General features: G+C 38.8%; 1 protein-coding gene across 1 annotated transcript in view; it reads left to right on the top strand.

Moving 5' to 3' along the window:
* Positions 1-20,802, top strand: part of bs (serum response factor blistered) — a 286,399-nt gene that overhangs the window by 21,014 nt on the left and 244,583 nt on the right. The window contains exon 2 of the mRNA XM_089737212.1: positions 6,171-6,413. Coding sequence (XP_089593338.1) covers positions 6,171-6,413 — 243 coding nt within the window. The remainder of the gene's footprint in view (positions 1-6,170; positions 6,414-20,802) is intronic.

Here is a 20,802-nt window from a genome sequence, read left to right as displayed (position 1 = left end):
AACGACAAATTTAATACAATGAGTCATTGGCGGTTGTTTAGTTATTTTTTTTTTATTTCACGCAAACAGTCTCAGGCACGCTCGAGAAATTCGTGTTTCGATTTTATTAGCAGCTTATTGGAAGTTGATTTCGAAAAGTCTGATAAGTAGATTCTCGATAAATACCGTGGACGGTAATTAAGTCAGAAGAACTAAATTATGGACTAACAAAAAAAAAACCTACATTAATTAAACGTGTGACGTTTCTGGGAAATAAGCGCAGATTTTTATAAGAATCCCCGTCGCTGCCAATTATCGCGTGATCTCTCGACTCAGACGACTTTCATGTTTTTTAAGCATTTCATAAATCCCTAGTGAGGAGGCTTCCCGGCTAACTAGGCGATTATCTTGTTTATAGAGCTATTAGTTGCCGCGCTATCGGATTGTGTATCTGATCTCGGCAAAAAGTGCCGTTTTCATCGCCTCAACTACAAAACGAAGTCTGGCTCAGCTTAGCTAGGCTAGCACCGGAAAATCACGCAGGGCTGCCGGTCATTCAACTTTGGCAGCCATTCATCAGAATAATGTAATAAAAATTACAAAAACAAAATTACAATTCACACAAATTGATATTAACATTTTTTTAACAGAACGGTTTTACTAAATCCATAACCTGTTTTTTGTTTTTTGTTTGCTCTACAAACAGCCATAAATTCAAAATCACATCATACTTCATACAATTTAAAGACGTTAAAAAAAACGAATGTTACTAACTCCATACTTGTCCAGTTTCGTAACTTATTTTCTCAGCATCCTCATTAACGCTGCCACCCCAAAGTTCCCACACCAATACCTCCTTCCTGCCGCTAACAGGATAGTGTGTACTCCAACAGTTACTTACGACTTCATTCTTTCTTCAGCTAGAAAGCCACTAAAGTAAACATTAAAATATATTGGACCAGACGCGAACGAAACGGGGATCCAGTGCTTCTCGAAATTAGATTTTATTGGAAAAGTTCCGTCTAACTTCTGCCTAGAGATTTATTTTTCCGAAGATAAATTATTTGTTCCGTAAATTGAAATGAAATGGGTTCTAGTGCGATTTTAGATTTAAGTTTTGTTGACGACTTTCGAAGTAGTTTATATTTGTCTACAATTGTACTTATTAATGTATGTACATACATAGCAGATTGTGAATCGTATGATGCAGTTGCCTATGACCTCTTTAATGAGTCCCTCGCATGTTGCTGTAGTTAGTATATTGGCAATTTTATTATTGGTAAATTTATTGGTAAATAAATAAATAAATTATTATAAATAAAGATAAATAAATAAATTGGTAAAATTACTGGTGGTAGGACCTCTTGTGAGTCCGCACGGGTAGGTACCACCGCCCTGCCTGCTTCTGCCGTGAAGCAATTATGCGTTTCGGTTTGAAGCGTGGGGCAGCCGTTGTAACTGTACTGAGACCTTAGAACTTATATCTCAAGGTGGGTGGCGCATTTATCTCGTATATGTCTATGGGCTCCAGTAATCATTTAACACCAGGTAGGCTGTGTGCTCGTCCGCCCATCTAAGCATAAAAAAAAAATTGATTACCGTTTAAGTTCACGTCTCTGTGTTGTGGTCATTTTGTTGTGATTCGGCTGTCTTCTTGAGAGTTGTAATGCAATACGACCCGCCTTTCTGCGGTCGCCCCGTCTTGTGTAACGTCATAAACATCTTTTAAATCTTTCGTCTCTGTCGAATCCGATTTATTTAAATTTAAATTTCGCAAACTACGATGTTTCTCGTTTTTTGTACTTTTATTTTGACTGTCGTTATAAAATAAAACTAAATGAAGGTGTTCTTAAGGTCTTCATGATGAAAGAGCACGTCTAAAACCGTATAGGATACGTATTTTGGCACAAAGTAGTTTGAGCATCGAATACTTCGGATGTGATAACGGTCAAATCAAAACGAAGGCGAAAAGGAAAGCGGCAATTCAAGATTGAAAGGTTCACTTAAACTACGTTCACAATGATCACTTAAACTACTTTTTGGAGAAAATTCCTTCTTTATTGAATTTACTGTTTCGTTTTCTTACATTGCTTACATCAAGTCGTTAAGAAATACTGCCACAACTTCTAAATTAACTTTCTGATTGAATTAAGGACACTTATTGAGGGTTTTTGCAATCATCACATCATCACACGCTGGATGATCTGTCAATCATTTTATTAAAAAATTTCATGTACCGGTTTTGGATTCTGAAACCTATCGGACGTGCGGCATCAAGGGATTAGATCGAATGTAATTAGTGTATGTAAAGATTAATTTGTTAATAACGAGGTTGATGTGTGATTAATGTGTGAGTTAGCTTTTCAAGTACACGTGTGTGTGTCTGTGAGTTTGTGACGCGGTAAATGTAGTTTAGAGAAAGGAGATTGTAAATGCTGTCGTTAAGGACATGAGGTCGGGAGAGTGAAATAAGGCATGAGGTCGTAGTCTGCGTTGCCATAAAAAAATGACGATGAAATGGTAGCTTGGTTTGAGATGGAAAAGTCTTAAGCATTCCCGAGTGCTATGACATGTCCTTCTTCAAACGAGGCTTGTGGAGAGTATTAAACGTTAGGCAGCGGCTCGGCCCGGCCCCTGGTATTGCTGACATCCATGAGCGACGGTAACCACTCACCATCAGGTAGGCTGTATATTCGTCTGCCTATACGGCAACAAAAAAAAATTCAAGTTTTGTTGTTGAAGTTTTTAAAATAGACCTTCCGGGCCAGCCCTGATCGGGTCAGTTGTACTGCCTAAGGTTAACCAATTGCCAGCATCGTCTAATCATATTTCAAGTTGAACTATCGATTGATCTTCAAATACACAGTTAACTATGTTCTCGTGATAAGCTTAGGTCTTGTTTACATTATATTTACTGATGTTAAGGTGTAAGAAGATATGACAAGGGAATGAGTTGATTAAATTATTACTGGTGGTGCGAGCTCGCAGGAAAAATGTAATCCCGGGTTGGAAATTAACATCGTGAAGCAATATGTTTTATTGTGTGGTCCATGGCCTTTAGCAATAGTTTAACTCTAATTGGGTCTTGAGCTTTTTCGTGCACCTATGCGATTTTATCTTCCGAATTTGAACGTTTTAACTGATCAGTGCATAATATCGTAACATGATGTCTAAGTGAAATAAAGTACATTCCTCTGGTAAACTAATTAGTCTTGTCAGATATCTTGTTACTGAGGTAAGCTGGCAAATGATCTCACTGTCTACTGAGTTTACTGGAAGCCATAGGCTGTGCTGAGTGAATCTGGTCGAATGAGGTATGTGACGAGATTGCCTTGAATTAAAATTCAATTTATTCTTTAAACCATAACGTATTTGTCATGGCCCGACCACAACCGTCCTACCCAATTGTACTAATTGGGCAGGTTGGTTGTGGAATTACTGGGAAGGGTTAGGGTTGAAAAAAATAAGCCAGGATACTAATCCTGGATGTAGCGGTTGCTTGCGGCAACTACTTCTCTTACCACTGTAGCTCCAACGGCATTAAGCAACGCCAGTGGGTTTTAAATTTTTCTTTCATGTCGACAATGGCTCCATGGTTATTACGGACCAATGATGTAGAATTATTAGGAGTATCTCGAAGCGGCCATGTAGTCACCTAAAATCCTTTGGCAGCATTTGTACTCTAATATTTCCAAAAAAAAAAAACATTTCAACGGAGAAATATTTGGATAAATACTTATAAAATACGGATATACTCTATCTAATTAAACATTGTATTTGGTCATAGCTTTAATTTCGAAGAAAATAATATCCATGAGAACTATCTTAACATAAACCAGATAAAAGCAACAAAATCAAAACCGCGTGGGTCTGAAGATTTTAAAAGTCGACCGAAAATATCGATTTTCTCTTTTAGTTTTTTTTCGTTTCATTCAAAATATGTCGTCTTCCATTTAACCTTTAACTTCGATTGTATCAAAGTTCAATTTAATGAGCTTTTTATTCTCCGGGTTATGAAAGCCCCGTCGGCATCGAGCTTTTTTGTAAGTGAACCTTTGTGCATCATTACGCGAGCGAGATCTTCGTGATTAACGTCAGTACGTATATTTTTAAAGGAATTTCCATTAATCATTGGTTAATGCAGCTCATTAATTTTAAATTTGTAACTGTCCAATTTAGCAATAATTCGTACATATTCGATCTTTATGTAGGAGTATGTGGTGGTACACGTCGTTCATCATTTTTTGGGATTGGCTCATGACCTTGTGACGAGGTATTCTATATACCTATTAAACTCAGATTAAAAGATAGTCTAATTAACTGTAAGTGATTTTATGGTGGTTATGGTATTAAGTGAATTTACCGTATAAGCTTGACCGTTTTTTATATTCTTTTCGTCAACATATGTAGCTTTAAAACAACATCGAAGAGAGTTCATTCCATCAGTAGCAAATGATAGCAGTGGTTCCAGATACTTTGGTTGGATGGCGTTGAGGGATCAACTTTAAACAGTTGTGAGAACTCTACCCTTGGAAACGAAGTTCGTTGGCCGACTAACAAATGATCAATAAAATTGAGCTTTTAGTTTTCAGACGGTAAATCCGAATACTAAATTAAAGCTTTACTTAAAGATGATAAGTATACACAAATATATGTTTTTTATGTTTTGACTATATTAACTTACTATTGTATCGTTGTGGTTATCGCTGGTCGATATCTAATAGATAAATACGAAATGTAACTCTCCAGAGAGACTGCATTTAATTGGCTGTTTACAGATTTTATCAGTTTTAACGATAAACCTTCAATCTAAAGTCGGTTTTGATTGAATGCTTCACACCTCTGGCGACCTGTGACCGCGCGGTTCCACCTAATGTGGATCGACTCGATCTCGATCATTGTCTATTGAGAGTCCTGTTCGTCTACACTTCAATAATATCTAACTGTTGGCGTATGTCTGAAGCGGTATATATGATATTGCGTTTTATAGTATTACCAGACATTATTACCCACATTGGTAGTCAGTAGTTTTAGTGAACTTAAAAAAGATTCGCAAATGGTTTTAGCTTCAGATTTCTTTTCGTTTGCACTCTTCATATTTTATGGCTTGGTGTTGTGGATTGATGATGCACTTCTCTGAGATTAGTCAAATTTCATTAGGACAGATCATCTTATCTTTAACTTAATGGGTTTTAAGTGTCAAAAGTTCTTAAGATTATGGTACCAAACTGTGTTGTCCCACAATTAATCAACTCTCATCTTGGTATCGAATCAGTTTCATCACAGTAATGACCTCGCCAATAATTCAATTGTAATCTCGTCTTGTCTTTATTGTACAAATCAATTTGTACAGTAACGAACGCTTAATTCTACATAAAGCCTGAGCCTTATCTTTTATCTGATCGGGTAGGTGAATTGTGCTGGAGACCTACATTACGCAATCGAAAGGCAAATTAATACTTATACAAACCCGATTTACATATAAAAAGTTGCGCAGTCCTTCGCAAAGACCTCTATTGCCTACGCACTAAGGCCCACAATGTCGTTAACGTCGAATTAAACGACGAACATTATGCAAGGCAGCGTCGACTTTGACGATTGCCCGCGCCGTATTGTTATTTCATCAATAAATTGTCATGTGGCTCTTAATTTTAAAGCATTGAGATCTAAATTGAAATGTGTTGACGGTAAATATAAGTTGGTTAGAATGGGTGTGGGTGTCACCGGTAGGGCGCCGGTGGGTGTGATAATTCGTTGTGCACACACAAAGAGTGCCGTGAGAGAGTGATGTCGCTCCCGAAACCTATGCGTATCGAGGTTTACATACGAATTAGCGGCGTGGGAGAGGTGAGAGGTCGCAGGGCAACACCCTGGATATTGTAACGTAAAACTGCGCCTCTTTGAAGTTGCGACAGTGTCCATCCACCGCGATGCGAATCAGAGATAACGAGTAATAAAAGTATTTCTGTGAACGGTCTTTTAAAACATATCTAAATCTTGCGCTAGAAAACGGGTGATATATGACGTAAATCGTGAAATACGCAGCGACATAATGTCTCATTTGTAAATGTTGAAAGTTCACTTTCACAGGCAGTTTAATATAACGAATGCTCCCAAAAAAAAAAGCTACGTTTTAACAACGGGCTTTTTAAAAGTCAACAATGTCTAAATGTTAATGTTTTTTTTTTCAGGCATACGAGCTATCCACTTTGACGGGGACACAAGTGATGTTGCTGGTCGCGTCGGAGACCGGCCACGTGTATACGTTCGCGACGCGGAAACTTCAGCCCATGATCACGTCCGATTCTGGGAAAAGGCTGATCCAGACGTGCCTTAACTCACCAGACCCGCCCACTACCAGCGAACAGCGCATGGCGGCTACCGGCTTCGAGGAGACCGAGCTCACGTATAACGTTGTAGACGAGGATATGAAGGTGAGGCAATTGGCATACGCGGGCACCGCGCAGTACCCTATAGAGCACCATCCAGGGCTGGCCCCGTCGCCGCTGCAGCAGTACCATCAGCACCCACCCTGTCCGTCACCGCTGCCCCTCAGCTCGCTGGGGCAGCCCTATTCTCACGCTCATTTATCTCACCCCCACATGTCGCATCATCCTCAGCGGTAGTTCGGATGGCACTTAGAGTAAATCTTTGAGACTCCGCACGGGAGTTAACGACTGTTTCCAAATAGTCACGTTCTAGGGTAGCTTTTATTTAGATAAGCAAAAGATTTAATATACAAACGATGAAATAGTTTGTTAATATATTTTTTTTGTAAATAAATAGATATATTAATGTTTAAATCGAACTTATGACTCTTGAGGGTTCCGAGTGAAAGGATGTCGAATCGAAAGTAATATTTTTTGATGAGTTTTTTCGCGGCGTTGACGGTAATACGACACGCACGGTCAATCGCAGAGTTGATTGACGAATCTTGATCGCTCCTAATAAATAACAGGTTCGGATGTTAAAATCAATGATAATATGTTAAAGGTGCGCTTCCGTCCATCGCTCGGCCGTAATTATTAGTCTTAAAAATTTATTTAACGATGTAGACGAATCGATTTTACGTCTATCCAAAATACCGTTCGTTCCGGCCAAACGAAGCGTGCAGCGTGTTGGATCTCGTCGATTAAATTAATCATCTCACCGAAATCGTATCAATGAAATTGATGATCTCGGTGGAGGAGATGTCGAAACCGATAGAGCGGTGATCGGTAGCAAAATAATCAGATTTAAATCGGTTTATAATTAACGCCGCAGACCGGTTTATTTGTCGGAGCGACGCTTCGGAAGTAGGAGCGGCTCCTAGCTTTACTATTGATTCATTATGATCAATGAATCGGCCTTTCATTCTGGCTTCGTACAAAAACACCGTCCGCAGCAGTCGAACGTATTCTAATAATATTGATTACTACAAATCGTAGGAAGTTTCTAGCAATCACTGTTCTATTAGCATCTGGATCTAGGATAATGAAAAAGCCGTCAATCAATTCAGAAAATACACATCGAATATTTAACGCAGTCGGGGCGCATCGGGTGTTAAATTTAACCAGATACAGTTTCCAATTAACAAGGGAGTCTGTTGTCGCTCCGGGTTCTAAGCCCCTCGTCATACGGATTATCAAGAAACTTAATTGAAAATTACTTTCGGAGGTACCGGAGCGATCATTATAAATTCTCCTGTCAAACTCGACGTGCGCAATCATGTTATAGAGAAAATCGATGTGTGTAACGACGGGAGCTTTCTCGTCTCGATACCGCAATCCGATTGATTCATATATCACATCGTAGGCCTTACGTCGTAACACTAGCCTATCGAAGGCCTGTCGTCTCATTCGCGAGAATTGTTAATCAATGAACATTAGTGTTGATCTACAACAAGACCAAATACGGCTCGGCGACGAATCGATTCATTCGGATGCTCGATTCCGATTCATCAATAACAACTGTGAAGACTGTTCGCGTCTCTAATTGAGCACTATTTATTCATCGATTTGTGCCCGGTAGTCGGTTCACTGCTGTCGCGCCGCGTGCACCCGACGATTAGTTCTCGTTCCTAATTTGCATATCGTTTTAGTTTCGAAGGCATCCGGCGCCCACCGCGTCTTCGCCCTCGACCGATATCGATTAAACATCTTCGATTATAAAACGACGAAATTCAATTCCCTTTTGAATCAATCGAAGACACGTGGGTAGTTCACACCGATCTGTGCATGACACACGATAACAGGTCCCGACTTTATCAGCGCTCTTTGTTCGCGTTTCGTCGATAACTCGATTCGATTGAAATATTCACGCAGTAATTACGATTCCCCGAGATAAAGTCAGTCCGCGATGACCGCTCTTTAAGATCGATATCTCGTGTTACTATTCGTTGTGCATGTTTTCGTGAACGCGCCGCCCGTCGGACGTTACGGTATCACGTTTGTGTCTTAATATTCAAATGCGGCATTTTTCATACGCTCTAGAAAAAGGTTTCACCTGTCATCGCTGTCGAGCCGTTTACATAAATATAATTGCTTTACATATTCTCATCGCGTAATGTCTTAGTATGCCGTTTCTTTTCCGTGAGACGCAATCCGTATTAGCGTAACGTTTGGTACAACACAGCGCCGCGGGATGCAGATGCTTTTGTGCACGAAATAGCGGTGTAAATGTGGAACTAGGTCAGTACCTTCTCGAGGACCGAATCTCCTGATCGAGATGGCGCAAGTTTCGTAACACGACGCAGAGCTCTCGTATACTCGCATTCGTTTTGTGTCAAATTCCGACATGGATTGCTGCTGTTCCGAAACACGCATGGCGTCTCGTCAAAAAACAATTGCCGCCGCCATAGAAGTGGTCGCCGCGAGTCGTAAATTGTTGTCGTTTTTAGATGTTGTCTGACAAGGTGGGTTCGGGGCGGCTTTCCACTAGGCGCTGTGAGTCACGCTCCGATAACGTATTCCGCGCGCGGAGCTAGCGAGTCGCGTGCGCCTGCTCCCAACCCCGTTCCTTAATCGCTCGTTCATTCGTCTCGCACCTAGCTTTATTAACTTATCAATACTATTGTTTTGATAAACGTCTGAGACGCAATTTCTGTTGACTCATCGTATTGTGCGCGGCTAATGTGACCGCATAATTGTCTGTCTGTAAGCCGATTGGTCGTCTTGAGAAACACGGAGCCAACAATAAAGCTAATTTGACTAATAGGTGCGTTGTAATCATCGCCGCGTGTGGTTCTAGGATTACGAGATCCCGACACTGGCTTGGTTCTATGATTCGTTCTTAATGAACGCCGTTCTCTATCTATTGTTTTAATGCGACGCCTTTATGTTTTGTAAGCGTTTGTTTTGTAAAATCGCATCGTACCAATCGTTGTCCGTACTAAGAAAACATATTTTTAATAGCTTTTTTTCCCCAACGTTCCGAGAGTGAGCATTAATTTAATATTTTCGGAAAGTACGCGCCGCCAATTCGATATTTTAAAATTAACTTAATGTTTGTTCAATTCCCGTTAAATGATCGGTTCTGCCCTGTAATTAACAGCACGCCGGCGGACCACACGGGCGAGAGATCGATGGGCCTTCGCTCGTTTGACACAAGATCAATATTCGCTGAACATCCCCACCGGGATATAAATGAAGAGTTGGAACAATATAGGCTGGCCTTAATTCAGTAAAATCTCTGCAGAGCGACAGTCGCAACAATCTCCTTTTGGGGTATAATTTCGAGAACGGATAAGCTGGTTAATCGCTGAGACGGCGTTCCCCGAAAGACGCGTTTGGCCGAGTGAAATTTCGGAAGAAGGGTTATTTGTAGCGGCGGCCGCGGATTTTCCCGACGTATATTATTTTAGGAGTTGCGTCCACTCCGCGCTCTGTTACGGCAGGCCTGCGACCGCGCCGCACTGTTGCATAATTCAGGCACGAGCTCCGCCGTTTGCATTCCGATACTTGATATGTGCTTTCACATGTATTTATGGACAAGATTTTGTGTCTCCGTAATGTTTGGCGAATAAATAAATTGCGTTTGAGGCATAAATACAATGGCCGAGATGGCGGCTCCCCTCGTTACGTCGGCGAATGTAAAGTCCGACTCGGCCTCTCGGACTGTCGGCGTGTCAGCAACTGAGATATTTCACCGGGTGCCTTCTCGTCGCTTATATTTTTGTTTAGGAGTTTCGTTACGTTGCCGGTTCATGTCCGCGCTTACAAATTGGCTCGCGGAGATGCATCGGTGCCGCCCCTCACAAATCTTCAGCGGAAATTACGCTCTGACGTTTACATCGTACGTCATTCAGCGACGGCTAACGTTTTGACACATTCAATCGATTCGGGCATCGGTTCTTGGCCGCTGTGATAGATGGCTTCATAAACGACATCTGACAGCGCAATTACAAAGTGTTAAGTACTAGGAAATGCACCTAAATTGCGATGGCTCGTTGTGCCACATCTGAGGCTCATCTAAAGCCAGTAACTCACGTGTAAACATCGTTATACTTGAAGACAAGTAATTTGAAGCGACCGTCATTATCTCGGTTTGGCATCGGATCTCACAATTCCACTCGCATCTCACTTACCGCAATTCTAATGATTTGCGGCGGAGGTCCCCTTTTGTATGCGCTGGCCTCGTCCATTCGTATGCGCGCCACGGCCGGTACAGCACACTATCTGCGGGTCCATCTCGGGATACTTCCGCGACTGACCATCCTGATTGCCCTAATTGAAATTTATCCTCGCCGACATCGTCCGCGTCCTCATAATACAGTTCGATAAAATTTCGCCCTTTTTTAAACTTACTGGATAGAGCAATGCCTTGTTTAGTTATGCATGCATCTCTGTTTATTCGCTCCCGTTTGCCGGACTGACGCGGGACGCGCCTCATCCATTATAGATTTAGTTCGGATTGTATCATCCGACTTTGCGTTTGTGTCGTTTCGATAATTGGAACCGTGATTACATTTCAAGTCGCTCCATCCGCGCACATCTGCAGCGTGTCCTTTGATTGGCATATTACGTCATGTTTGATTTTATCTATATCCAATTAAGTTTCGTTCGTGTTCGCTATTCGCTTTATATATTCCGGCGGCGTTATTTTTTTTTTTAAACTAAAGCTTCCTTTAAAATATAATCTGTTTGGTACTAGGATCGTATGATGTAACGGATGTGTAGCGTGGAATTGATTAATTCAAAGAAATCGTGTCGGCCTACTTCCTAAAACTAAACTGTGAGACGCACATGGTTAAAATTAGTCTCGCTCCGAGAATAGCGTAAACTGCGAGCCGGCCGCGTCACATATCGTCCGCTTCACATATTGTGTTACACTTCATCTGATCAATCGTTACGTTTATTTGAATGCCGTGTTTACTAGAGACCGCTAAACGTAAATCTTGAGCAATCGTAAACAGCGCAAAAAATTATAGCGAAATTATAAACGTCGGGAGTGATTTGTGTGGAGCGCTGTGACGTATTTTTGTGGAGATAATGTTGGTCACATGTCCGGCTCGCGAACTATTCGAGTGAAATAACGGTAAGCCCCCGAACTCGTTTGAGGGAGCGAACATATTACATATTTTATCGTAATCAAAACCATCAATCTGTTTGATTGGTGGAGCTCACAAAAACGTACCAGAATGTGAAATCTTCACATCATCTCGGACGGGATGAGTCACAGTTTTCGCATCGGTTCTAAGTCCTGACTCTCCATTCAACATGACACTGTATTTTTACAATAATTGTTCAAACAATGTTTTCTTGTGTTATTGAAAGAAACTTATCGGTCATGCTTTTGTGTCGCGATCTGTACGCCGATTCGAAGGCACCGTTGTCTCTTTGCGGCGTCGTTTTGTTTTCGTTACATCTCCGGCTCGTAACGTTACATCTTCACTAACAACGGGAGAGTGCGGGTATTGAACAGCGTTTGCGACTTTAGTTCCGTGTCCATAAATTCAAACTAGCGTCCCGGTCGCGTTCGACCGTTACCGCGTGGGAAATGATTGGGCCGAGCGGAGTCGGTGAGGCTTTGTTAGGATGATTGTCCAGCGGAGTGGTGTAGATGCGCAGATATGCTGCCCGCATACTGGGCCTGTGACAGCTACGTGGGAATCGACCGGGACCGTGTGTAGACAGAACGTTTATTTGCTTACTATTGTCATTTTCGTTCACGTGTTTATTGATAACGTCAATTTGTATCACTTTAAGAGCCTTAACGATTTCGTAGCTTCAAATCGAAACGTTCTTTAGAACAATGCAGTCTCATTGTCATCTCTTATATGCTAATGAATTTCGTCTTTGACATAGTTTGTTAGGAATAACGAAGACAGTACGGAGCTGTAATGTGAGGGGTCTAGAGACGGCATTAGTTAGATTTCAAAGAGAGAATTGGATCAGCTTTTACATTGTAAGCGGAGACTTCTCCGGCCCGATAACTGTGCGTCTCATAATGTATTCAACACGCGTGCGCCGCTAACTCAAAAGGTAGTTTTGCTCTGAAAACAAATCCTTTTGTGCATACGTCGATCCATCATACCTCTTCCATTGACAGATCGGGGATCTTAAAAAACAAAAACATTTTCGAATGCTAATCGCGAGTACGTGCCGGCGATTAGTTCCGCTCTCGTCGGCTACGTGGGAAATTTAGTGAACATTAACCTTATAAGGCCACCTACATAAACGGTGATATAATTGTAGTTATTGGCTCATTGGATTGGAGCGGTGCGTGGGCGACGTCCTTCCGAGTCGGGCGCCTGTCGTAGAATGCGCGAGCTTAGAGCGCGGCTGTGTTAATCTAACGACGCGTGCGAGCACTATCATCACTATACGATTTATACGGGATCAGTATATTCTACGCTCATTAATTTAAATCGGAAATGTTAAAATACAATTTTTTTTATTGCTTAGATAGGTGGACGAGCTCACAGTCTACCTGGTGTTAAGTGGTTACTGGAGCCCATAGACATCTTCAAAGTAAATGCGCCATCCACCTTGAGATATAAGTTCTAAGGTCTCGTGTATAGTTACAGTGACTGCCCCACCCTTGAAACCGAAACGTATTACTGCTTTACGGTAGAAATAGGCAGGGTGGTGGTACCTACCCGTGCGGACTCACAAGAGGTTCCTACCACCAGTGAAAAAAAAAAGTATTCAATTAATCGTTTAGTGTATCAGTATTATTAGGTATAGCCAATACATAATCAGAGAACTTTGACGAACCGACACGATGACTGCTGACGATTTCGATGCGAATAGTATCGTTAAATGTAAAAATAATTGCAGTTTAAATTTAGAAGACGAATTAACAGGTAAATTTGGAACAGTAATTATCCTCGTTAGTTGCCAATTTGATAACTACCGGAAGAAAATCGATAACGGAAACAATCAGTTGCCTAGTGGCATAAACGTAATTTGACTAAAAGACCTATCACCGCAACATTTCCTGTGCGTTCGATATCAGTCAATCTTTTTAAAAAAAAATATTCCAATTAATTTCCGACTTTCGCCCAAGGAACTGCCATCAATGGACAGGTTCTTCAGGAGAATGTGCCTTTCCAAACTGTATCAAATTATATCTTTACGAAAGTAGTTGAACCGGAATCTGTAACTAAAGGGATTTTAAACGGCGCTGTAACTCGTAATTACGCAAAAAATAATAATTGAAGTGATCGTGCTCATACATTTCAAGGCAAATATTGGTAATGTATTGCGGTCATGAAAATACAATTCACTAAAAACTTACAAAAATAAAAAAACGTACGAGATGTGAGTGGTCCAAATTTAAAAAAAAAAAAGAATTTAACAGAGGAAATTTATTTTTGATGCATCTCAAAGATTTGTGTTATTAGCATAATAAATCATGTCATCCCATATTATGTAACTAGCAGCAGCTTATTCTAGGAAACAAAATCACGCTGTGGCATCCAGAAATCAGCGCTGCTCTGTTATTGACAATTCGATGTCATTTACGTTAGGGTAATGTTGGAAGTTGGCGCTTAAACGTGCGCTTAAAGCTCGCAGAGGATGATTCAGCTTAACTGCGCAACCGGAGCTTGAATATTTATAAATTTGTCATTAAATTAACTGATTTTATGTAAACGTGTAACGTTACGTAACATTAAATGGTACATAATTGAGAGTTATTTGCCAGTGGATTTCGACTATACACGGTCTTATCACATGTTTTTTTTAATCAATAACTTTGTATTTGGGTGAGGTTATGTCCGGCAGTGGGCCAGGCTGTGCTAATAACGATAAAGATCGGATCAATGAAGACAATAATCGCGTAAGAAAACCAATTAAGAGTAAGGTTAAGTGGACTGTTTTAGATTAATTCTTCGGAATCCTAAGATACTTCGTTTCTCTGTCGATTGGATCGTTAAGTTGGAACGATATATTGCGTTGCGTTTATTTGTAGTTTGGTTTTAGTTATGAGCGGAAAGATATAATGAGAAAAAGTATATTAATATACATAATTCCAAAGCTGATTTTCATTCTTATGACATAATTTATAAAATTATCCTTATTTAATGGAACCCCCGGTTTTGAATCACGGGCTGGAGACGGGTTCGCCTTCGAGTGTTCCGAGGTCTAGATTTTTGCTTTGCTTAGGGACGCATTGTAGATAAACAAAAGAAAGATTTACCAAACGAATTAGCAAGTACGTAAGATAAAGCTTTGAAGACTGCAGTTTGTTAGCTGTTAATTTTACGACACATAATGTCTTTTTTAACTAATGCACAATCCAAGACATTCAAGAAAGAATATAGACTGGAGAAAGTATGCCTTGTTATTTAACCCTAGAAGTGTACTCAAATATTTTTTTAAATCGTTTCTAAAAATGATAGCAAAGATTTTGTTTTGAAAGAATCCGTGTCTTGTTTCTCCATCTTGTAAAGAAATATGTAAAAAAAAACATTTATTGTTTTGTAACAATTGTTCATGTAATGTAGTGTAGCGAGACCGTATATGCGCGCATGGTGATTTTATAAAAAAAAAGCGTTCGAATATTTATTTATTCTATTTCTACATATATTTCTTGGTGGTTTTTTATCAGATCAAAATACATCGTTTAATACAAAATCGCTTACGTTTATGACTTGATCCGCGGCAGCGAACTGAGAGCAACCACATTAACTTCGGCGACATGCGTTTTAGACATTATGATGACCGTCATGGATTTATTTATTGGATCCATGTATTTTGTCTGTGCCGTAACGCCGTCAATTTCTAGGCGAACCTAAGTCATGCTAGAAATTAATAAAATAAGTTTACCTTAAAAACTCAGCTTACAGTTTAGAGCCTTACCTGATTGCTGTCGCTCATGGACCTCAACAACGTCAACAGCTTTCACTTTTAATTCCAGAACTGACGATTGTTTCGTGGCAGTAATGGGTATGACAGTTATAGCAGCCCATCTCATAGTACGCATGAGTACAAAATTGTCAGTTTTCCCGAAATTTATGCTTAAGTTGGCATTATAAGAAAATATTTGTTTTGAAATATTTCTCGAACTCTCATGCTGGCCAATACACTAAAATGTCACTTTAACTGACCAATCGTTCACTTATAGTCTTAATAAAATAAAAATGATTTTATTGCGTGGATTGCTCTCGTTTCGCCGTAGTATCATTGTATCGAAACTGATTATAACACTGAAACGCGAGTTGAATGAGTGATTAAGTCGCGTGAGTCAACGGTGCGTTGCGCAGAGCTAAAAATAATAAAATATTCCGTTTTTCTTTTTTGTTTCATTCAATACAAAAAATCATACAAATATCGAGCGGCTACACAACTTAGCTTGTTTAACATCGTCGTTAGAATTCAACTTAATATCATTTATCTGCACACAAGTTGCTGTCGTGTCGTAAACACTAAACGACTTTTATTAATATTGAGAATAAAAAAAAATTGAATGGAGTTATTTTAGCCACAATAAAAAAAAACTTGCTTAGATGGGTGGACGAGCTCACAGCCCACCTGGTGTTAAGTGGTTACTGGAGCTCATAGACATCTACAACGTAAATGCGCCACTCACCTTGAGATATAAGTTAAGGTCTCAAGTACGGCTGTTCCACCCTTCAAACCGAACCGTTACTGCTTCACGGCAGAAATAGGCAGGGTGGTGGTACCCACCCGCGCGGACTGACACGAGGTCCTACCACAAGTAAAACTGTCTACACTAAAATAGGGACTAAAATCGAATCGATTTCCAGAATCGAATAGTTTGAAACTTGCGAACCCTATTGACTTATTATCAACGTCGATAAGAGCGACGAAGGCTGTAACCATACGGTGTTTTCATCTGCCGATATCAGCTAACAGAGAAAGGCTTTGTTTCGCTAATAAAACTCATATTCTTGAATGAAAGCTAGCAGATCTGATCGGTTGCATCACAAACCGAAAGTGGCAATAAAATGAGGGGCCTTGACAGTGTTGCCGAGGCCTGTGACATTGCGTTTGAGGCAAACCGTCTTTTTCGCACCTGTGCTCGTTCCTTAGTGTTAGACAAGGAGAGCCTCGAGGCTCGCACTTCCGCCCGCCCACGGAGACACCCACGCGCTGCTCACTTTTAAAATTACTGTTCTCGTGTAAGCAAAATTGTTATCTGTTACAAACTTTTAAATCACGTTTTTATATTAATTTAAACAACCAACTCAACCCGGTTTCGTTTGTGCAAACATAAAATTTTTACTTAATAGGTACACAATTTTTGATTCTAAACTTAAAGAATGTTTGGAAGCTAACTACATCAAAATACCCCCCCCCCCTCCCTCGCGTTACACACCTCGTTGTTGAGGCCCATAGCCGAGGCCCATAAGCTTCTATGATCTAGGGAAGCATTTCTCGACAAATCATTCATTCTTCTTTCCGAGAGAGTTGGTATAATTTAGTCGAGCAGTAGCGGCTCCGGCTCCTTTGAAAAACGCTCAAACCACACTGGCCGGATACACACGGACGGAACCAGAAGACTTCGTTCATAATATAATTTTGCACGTGACATCACCTCCGTAGGTGGTTGTTATGATAAAATTATCCGCCACTTTCGCAATGTTATGGCTCAATACCGGCATCGAAAATAATATTCGTGTCACGCGGAACAACGGTTGTGAAAATCTTTTTATTAATACGCTTTTATTATCTTCAGTGTTAGTATGTATACTTGTAACGGAATCTTTGAACATGATTTTGACCCCCTTCAAAACGTCGGATTAACTCGAAATTTGGTATACTTATTAAGGACCGATGACAATCCAACATTTAAAAAAAATATTGAAAAAATTGTAATTCAACTAAAAAATGAAAAATAAATAATAGTTTAAAAAAACTAACAAAATACGCTTTTATAGAAAATCAAACGCTTTTTTACAATAAAATCCATCTTTTCTTACACAATTTTTAATTCAAATTTATTAAAAATTGTTTTTTAGGTCAATTTTCTATGTAAGCGTATTTAGTTAGTTTTTTTTTTAACTATTATTTATTTTTGTTATAATATCGGCTAAAGACGTTTTGTAGTCGCTACGTGTATATACACTTGTCAAAGGACGCTCCCTCGTCTTAGAACAACACAGTACAGGCCTAAATGAGAAAGATCAGTAATATTGATATTATACTAGATTAAGCACGCTTTAAATGTTTTAATTGAAGACTTTTGCTAATTCGTTTCATTACTGCCCGAACCCGATCTCGATCCTCAAGAGTCAAACGACAGGAGTCATTAGAGCCGTCATAATTAATCGATAGAGATCAAAACCGGAATGATGCATAGCGTACGAGAAAAACAAACGTGACTCGATTCACCAAAACACCAAGAACGTGTGGCGCATCATAATAAAACCGCCAAGTACACACACGCAGGGTATGTAAATTGGTTTTAGTTAAACCGGCATACGTTTCCCGCGAACTGTGTTAAAATTCACAACGAGAAAACATTAGCGAATTGTGGCCGCATTTATCTGTTAATGAAAGTAAATTTTTAGTTATTGGCTATTACGTATCTAAGCGCAGAGCTGCGTTGAATTACATTCCCGTGTTTTATTTTGTGTTGGCAGAATTGGATATTGTTCGATTTTTAGAAGCCTATGTTTAGAACACGTCCGGACATCATGTACTTAACAGCCTAAAGGTTGATACTCTTATGCATTTTACTCATATAATTCTCAGGCCATTAATCGAGTGCCATCCTCTAATTAGTTCGTAAGCTACAACGATTTTAGAACACATCGATTCTAATAGGTTTTTATTTAAGTTTCACATTTTCCACTGGTGCTATGTTGGTGCTGCCGCGGTGACCACGGTTTCATTCATTTGTACGTGATCTCTATAAATAAAAATAAATTATTTACCGCTTAGGATATAAAGTGTGAATTTGAATGTTACAAAAAAAAAAAAGAGGTTTTTTTCTTTCGAATGTTGGCATCACTGTTTTCAGTGCAAGTTCACACTTCGTAAATTAGTTGTAGATATTGATATGAGTTCCGTTATTGATACCTGTATGAGAAACATAACATTCCGAGTGTGCGCTTAATTATGTATGTTTGTGGTCAATCAACATTAGTTTTAAGGCATGTCGTTTGAACGGTTGTTTTATTTAAAAAAAATTAAACCGACTGATACTTCATTGCACTGTGGCGCTGTCATTGACGATGGCGACCACGTTTTTTTATTCTCTCTCTCTCAAAATGAGCTATTGAATGTTAGTCGGCTCACTAGTTCAATTTTACTAGTTTTTAATACTGTCGCAAGAAAGATTATTAAATTTAAAGATATTGTATACTAGTAAAATTGGATCTCCCTATTTGTAATTATATAATAATAACAAAAACAAAGAAAATAATATGTTAAATGTTAATCGATGTATAACAAAATAATAGCGTACGTATAACATAATGACGAATTGGCCGACTTTAAAAAAAATAGCAGGAGGTTATCAATTCTACTGCATTTTTTTAATATGTGTGCTACTCAAATTTTTTTGGGTCAGCAGATTTTGATGTTTTTTTTTTAAAGATAGCGCTTGATGATATTCTTATTTTATAAGGCCGAAGCCGATAATCTTTTTTACTTTTAAATTTTTCATAGTTTTGGTTTCTTTTGTTTTTCTGGAATACTTTTATATAGTAATGTGGCGGTATGGGGCTTTTGAAGCATTTATTCGGCTGCTATATTAAGAAAGGTGCTTAGAAGCGTCAAAATTCACGTGATTATGTCATATGTTACAGTTAATTAATGATTGTGAATATCATTTAATTTTTTAAATAATAAAATGATTAATAAATTTTGAAGCCAATACAATGTGTCTTGAATTCACTAAGTGTCTTATAAAGTGCCTTAAGAAAACCCAAGTGATTACGTATATTACGTGTGCGTATTAATAATCGAAGGAAGTGACAAAATTTCAGTATTATTAAGTACTTATTAAACGGTCAACGAACTCGTAAGCTTATTTTTTTTTGAAAAAAAAAAGAAACGTTAATATTTATTTATTGTTTTATTTAGAATCTCATTTTTTTTTTGTCGTAAAACATTTTTTTTGTCTTAATTAATGATGATTTTATGGATGTTTGTTTTAGAAAGTCATGAGTCATGCGTGATCGCCACATTGTGAATTTCTGTTCGATTATCTTTAAAATATATAAAAAACAAACGTGTATAATATTAGCAGATTTATTACGAAATATGATACCGGCTATTGAAATTCGAACTCTCCCTACAGACAAGCTTATAATCATCGCACAATCTTTGTAAATTTATTCACAACTAGCTGACCCGGCAGACATCGTAGTGCCTCAGTCGATAAATAAAAGACCTAAAATTTTGTATAAAATAAACTTAAAACAAACAAAAAAAGGAAAAACAAAATTGTTATTTTTATTTAATTCCGAGCAATTTCATATTTATCTACCTTTCAAACCTTCTCTGGACTTCCACAAACAATTCGAGACCAAAATTAGCCGAATCGGTCCTGCCGTTCTCGAGTTTTAGCGAGACTAACGAACAGCAATTCATTTTTATATATATAGATTTACAAACCGACAAACAAAGGGCGTGCGTGATACATCATGTGTTTGCAGAACAAAATTGAGTTTTTCGCTTCTCATACGAAACTTTTGAAATATGTGTGACATGTAATAATTGGGTATGCCCGCTCGTAAGCCTGTCCGTAGCGAAGGTACACGCAAGTACTTACTCCAAGGGAAAATAACTGTATGTACTTAAAGCGCTCTGCTTCAAAAAAAAATGTAACTCTACTTTATAAATTTGTCTCAAATGTTGCTCTCTTTCTAATTAAAATACAATTAATAATATAAAAAGCTCTATTGAAATGCTTCATGAAGCTCTCCTTTGGGATTTAAATTGGTATGTTGCAAAACAAAATCCTTCATTTAATGCTTAATTTTGAAATTCGTGTGATGTACATATGGACATTTTCCCTTAGAACACTGAATGTTGATATCATGAACTTGTTCTTACAATTAATCTGTGCACACAGATAAATTTAATTATAATTACGTACAAGTGACGTAGAAGTTAAGGGTCTTTAAAACAAATAGTAGAACAAAAGTTAGTACATAAATATTTTTGTGTCAAATTTTTACACGCCTATACTGTTAACTTTTTTTTCAATTTAGTGTTTAACGTCACTCGATCTTAGTTGACTAAATAAATGGTTGTGAGTACGTCATTATAATAACGTATTGTCAGTACAGAGAACGTCACTAAAATTGATTTTGTTTAAATGTGTACTTCCAACAACGAAAGTGAAAACGAAGCAATGTGATAGAAAAAAATACCTAAAGACGCTAGATCATTGTTATTGTAAAATACATTTTGTAAATATGTA

The sequence above is a fragment of the Bombyx mandarina genome, chromosome 23 (assembly GCF_030267445.1).
Source record: "Bombyx mandarina strain Sakado chromosome 23, ASM3026744v2".
NCBI classification, from domain to species: domain Eukaryota; kingdom Metazoa; phylum Arthropoda; class Insecta; order Lepidoptera; family Bombycidae; genus Bombyx; species Bombyx mandarina.
The sequence above is the reverse complement of the archived record's forward strand: the minus strand, read 5'-3'. Positions and strand labels throughout refer to the sequence as shown.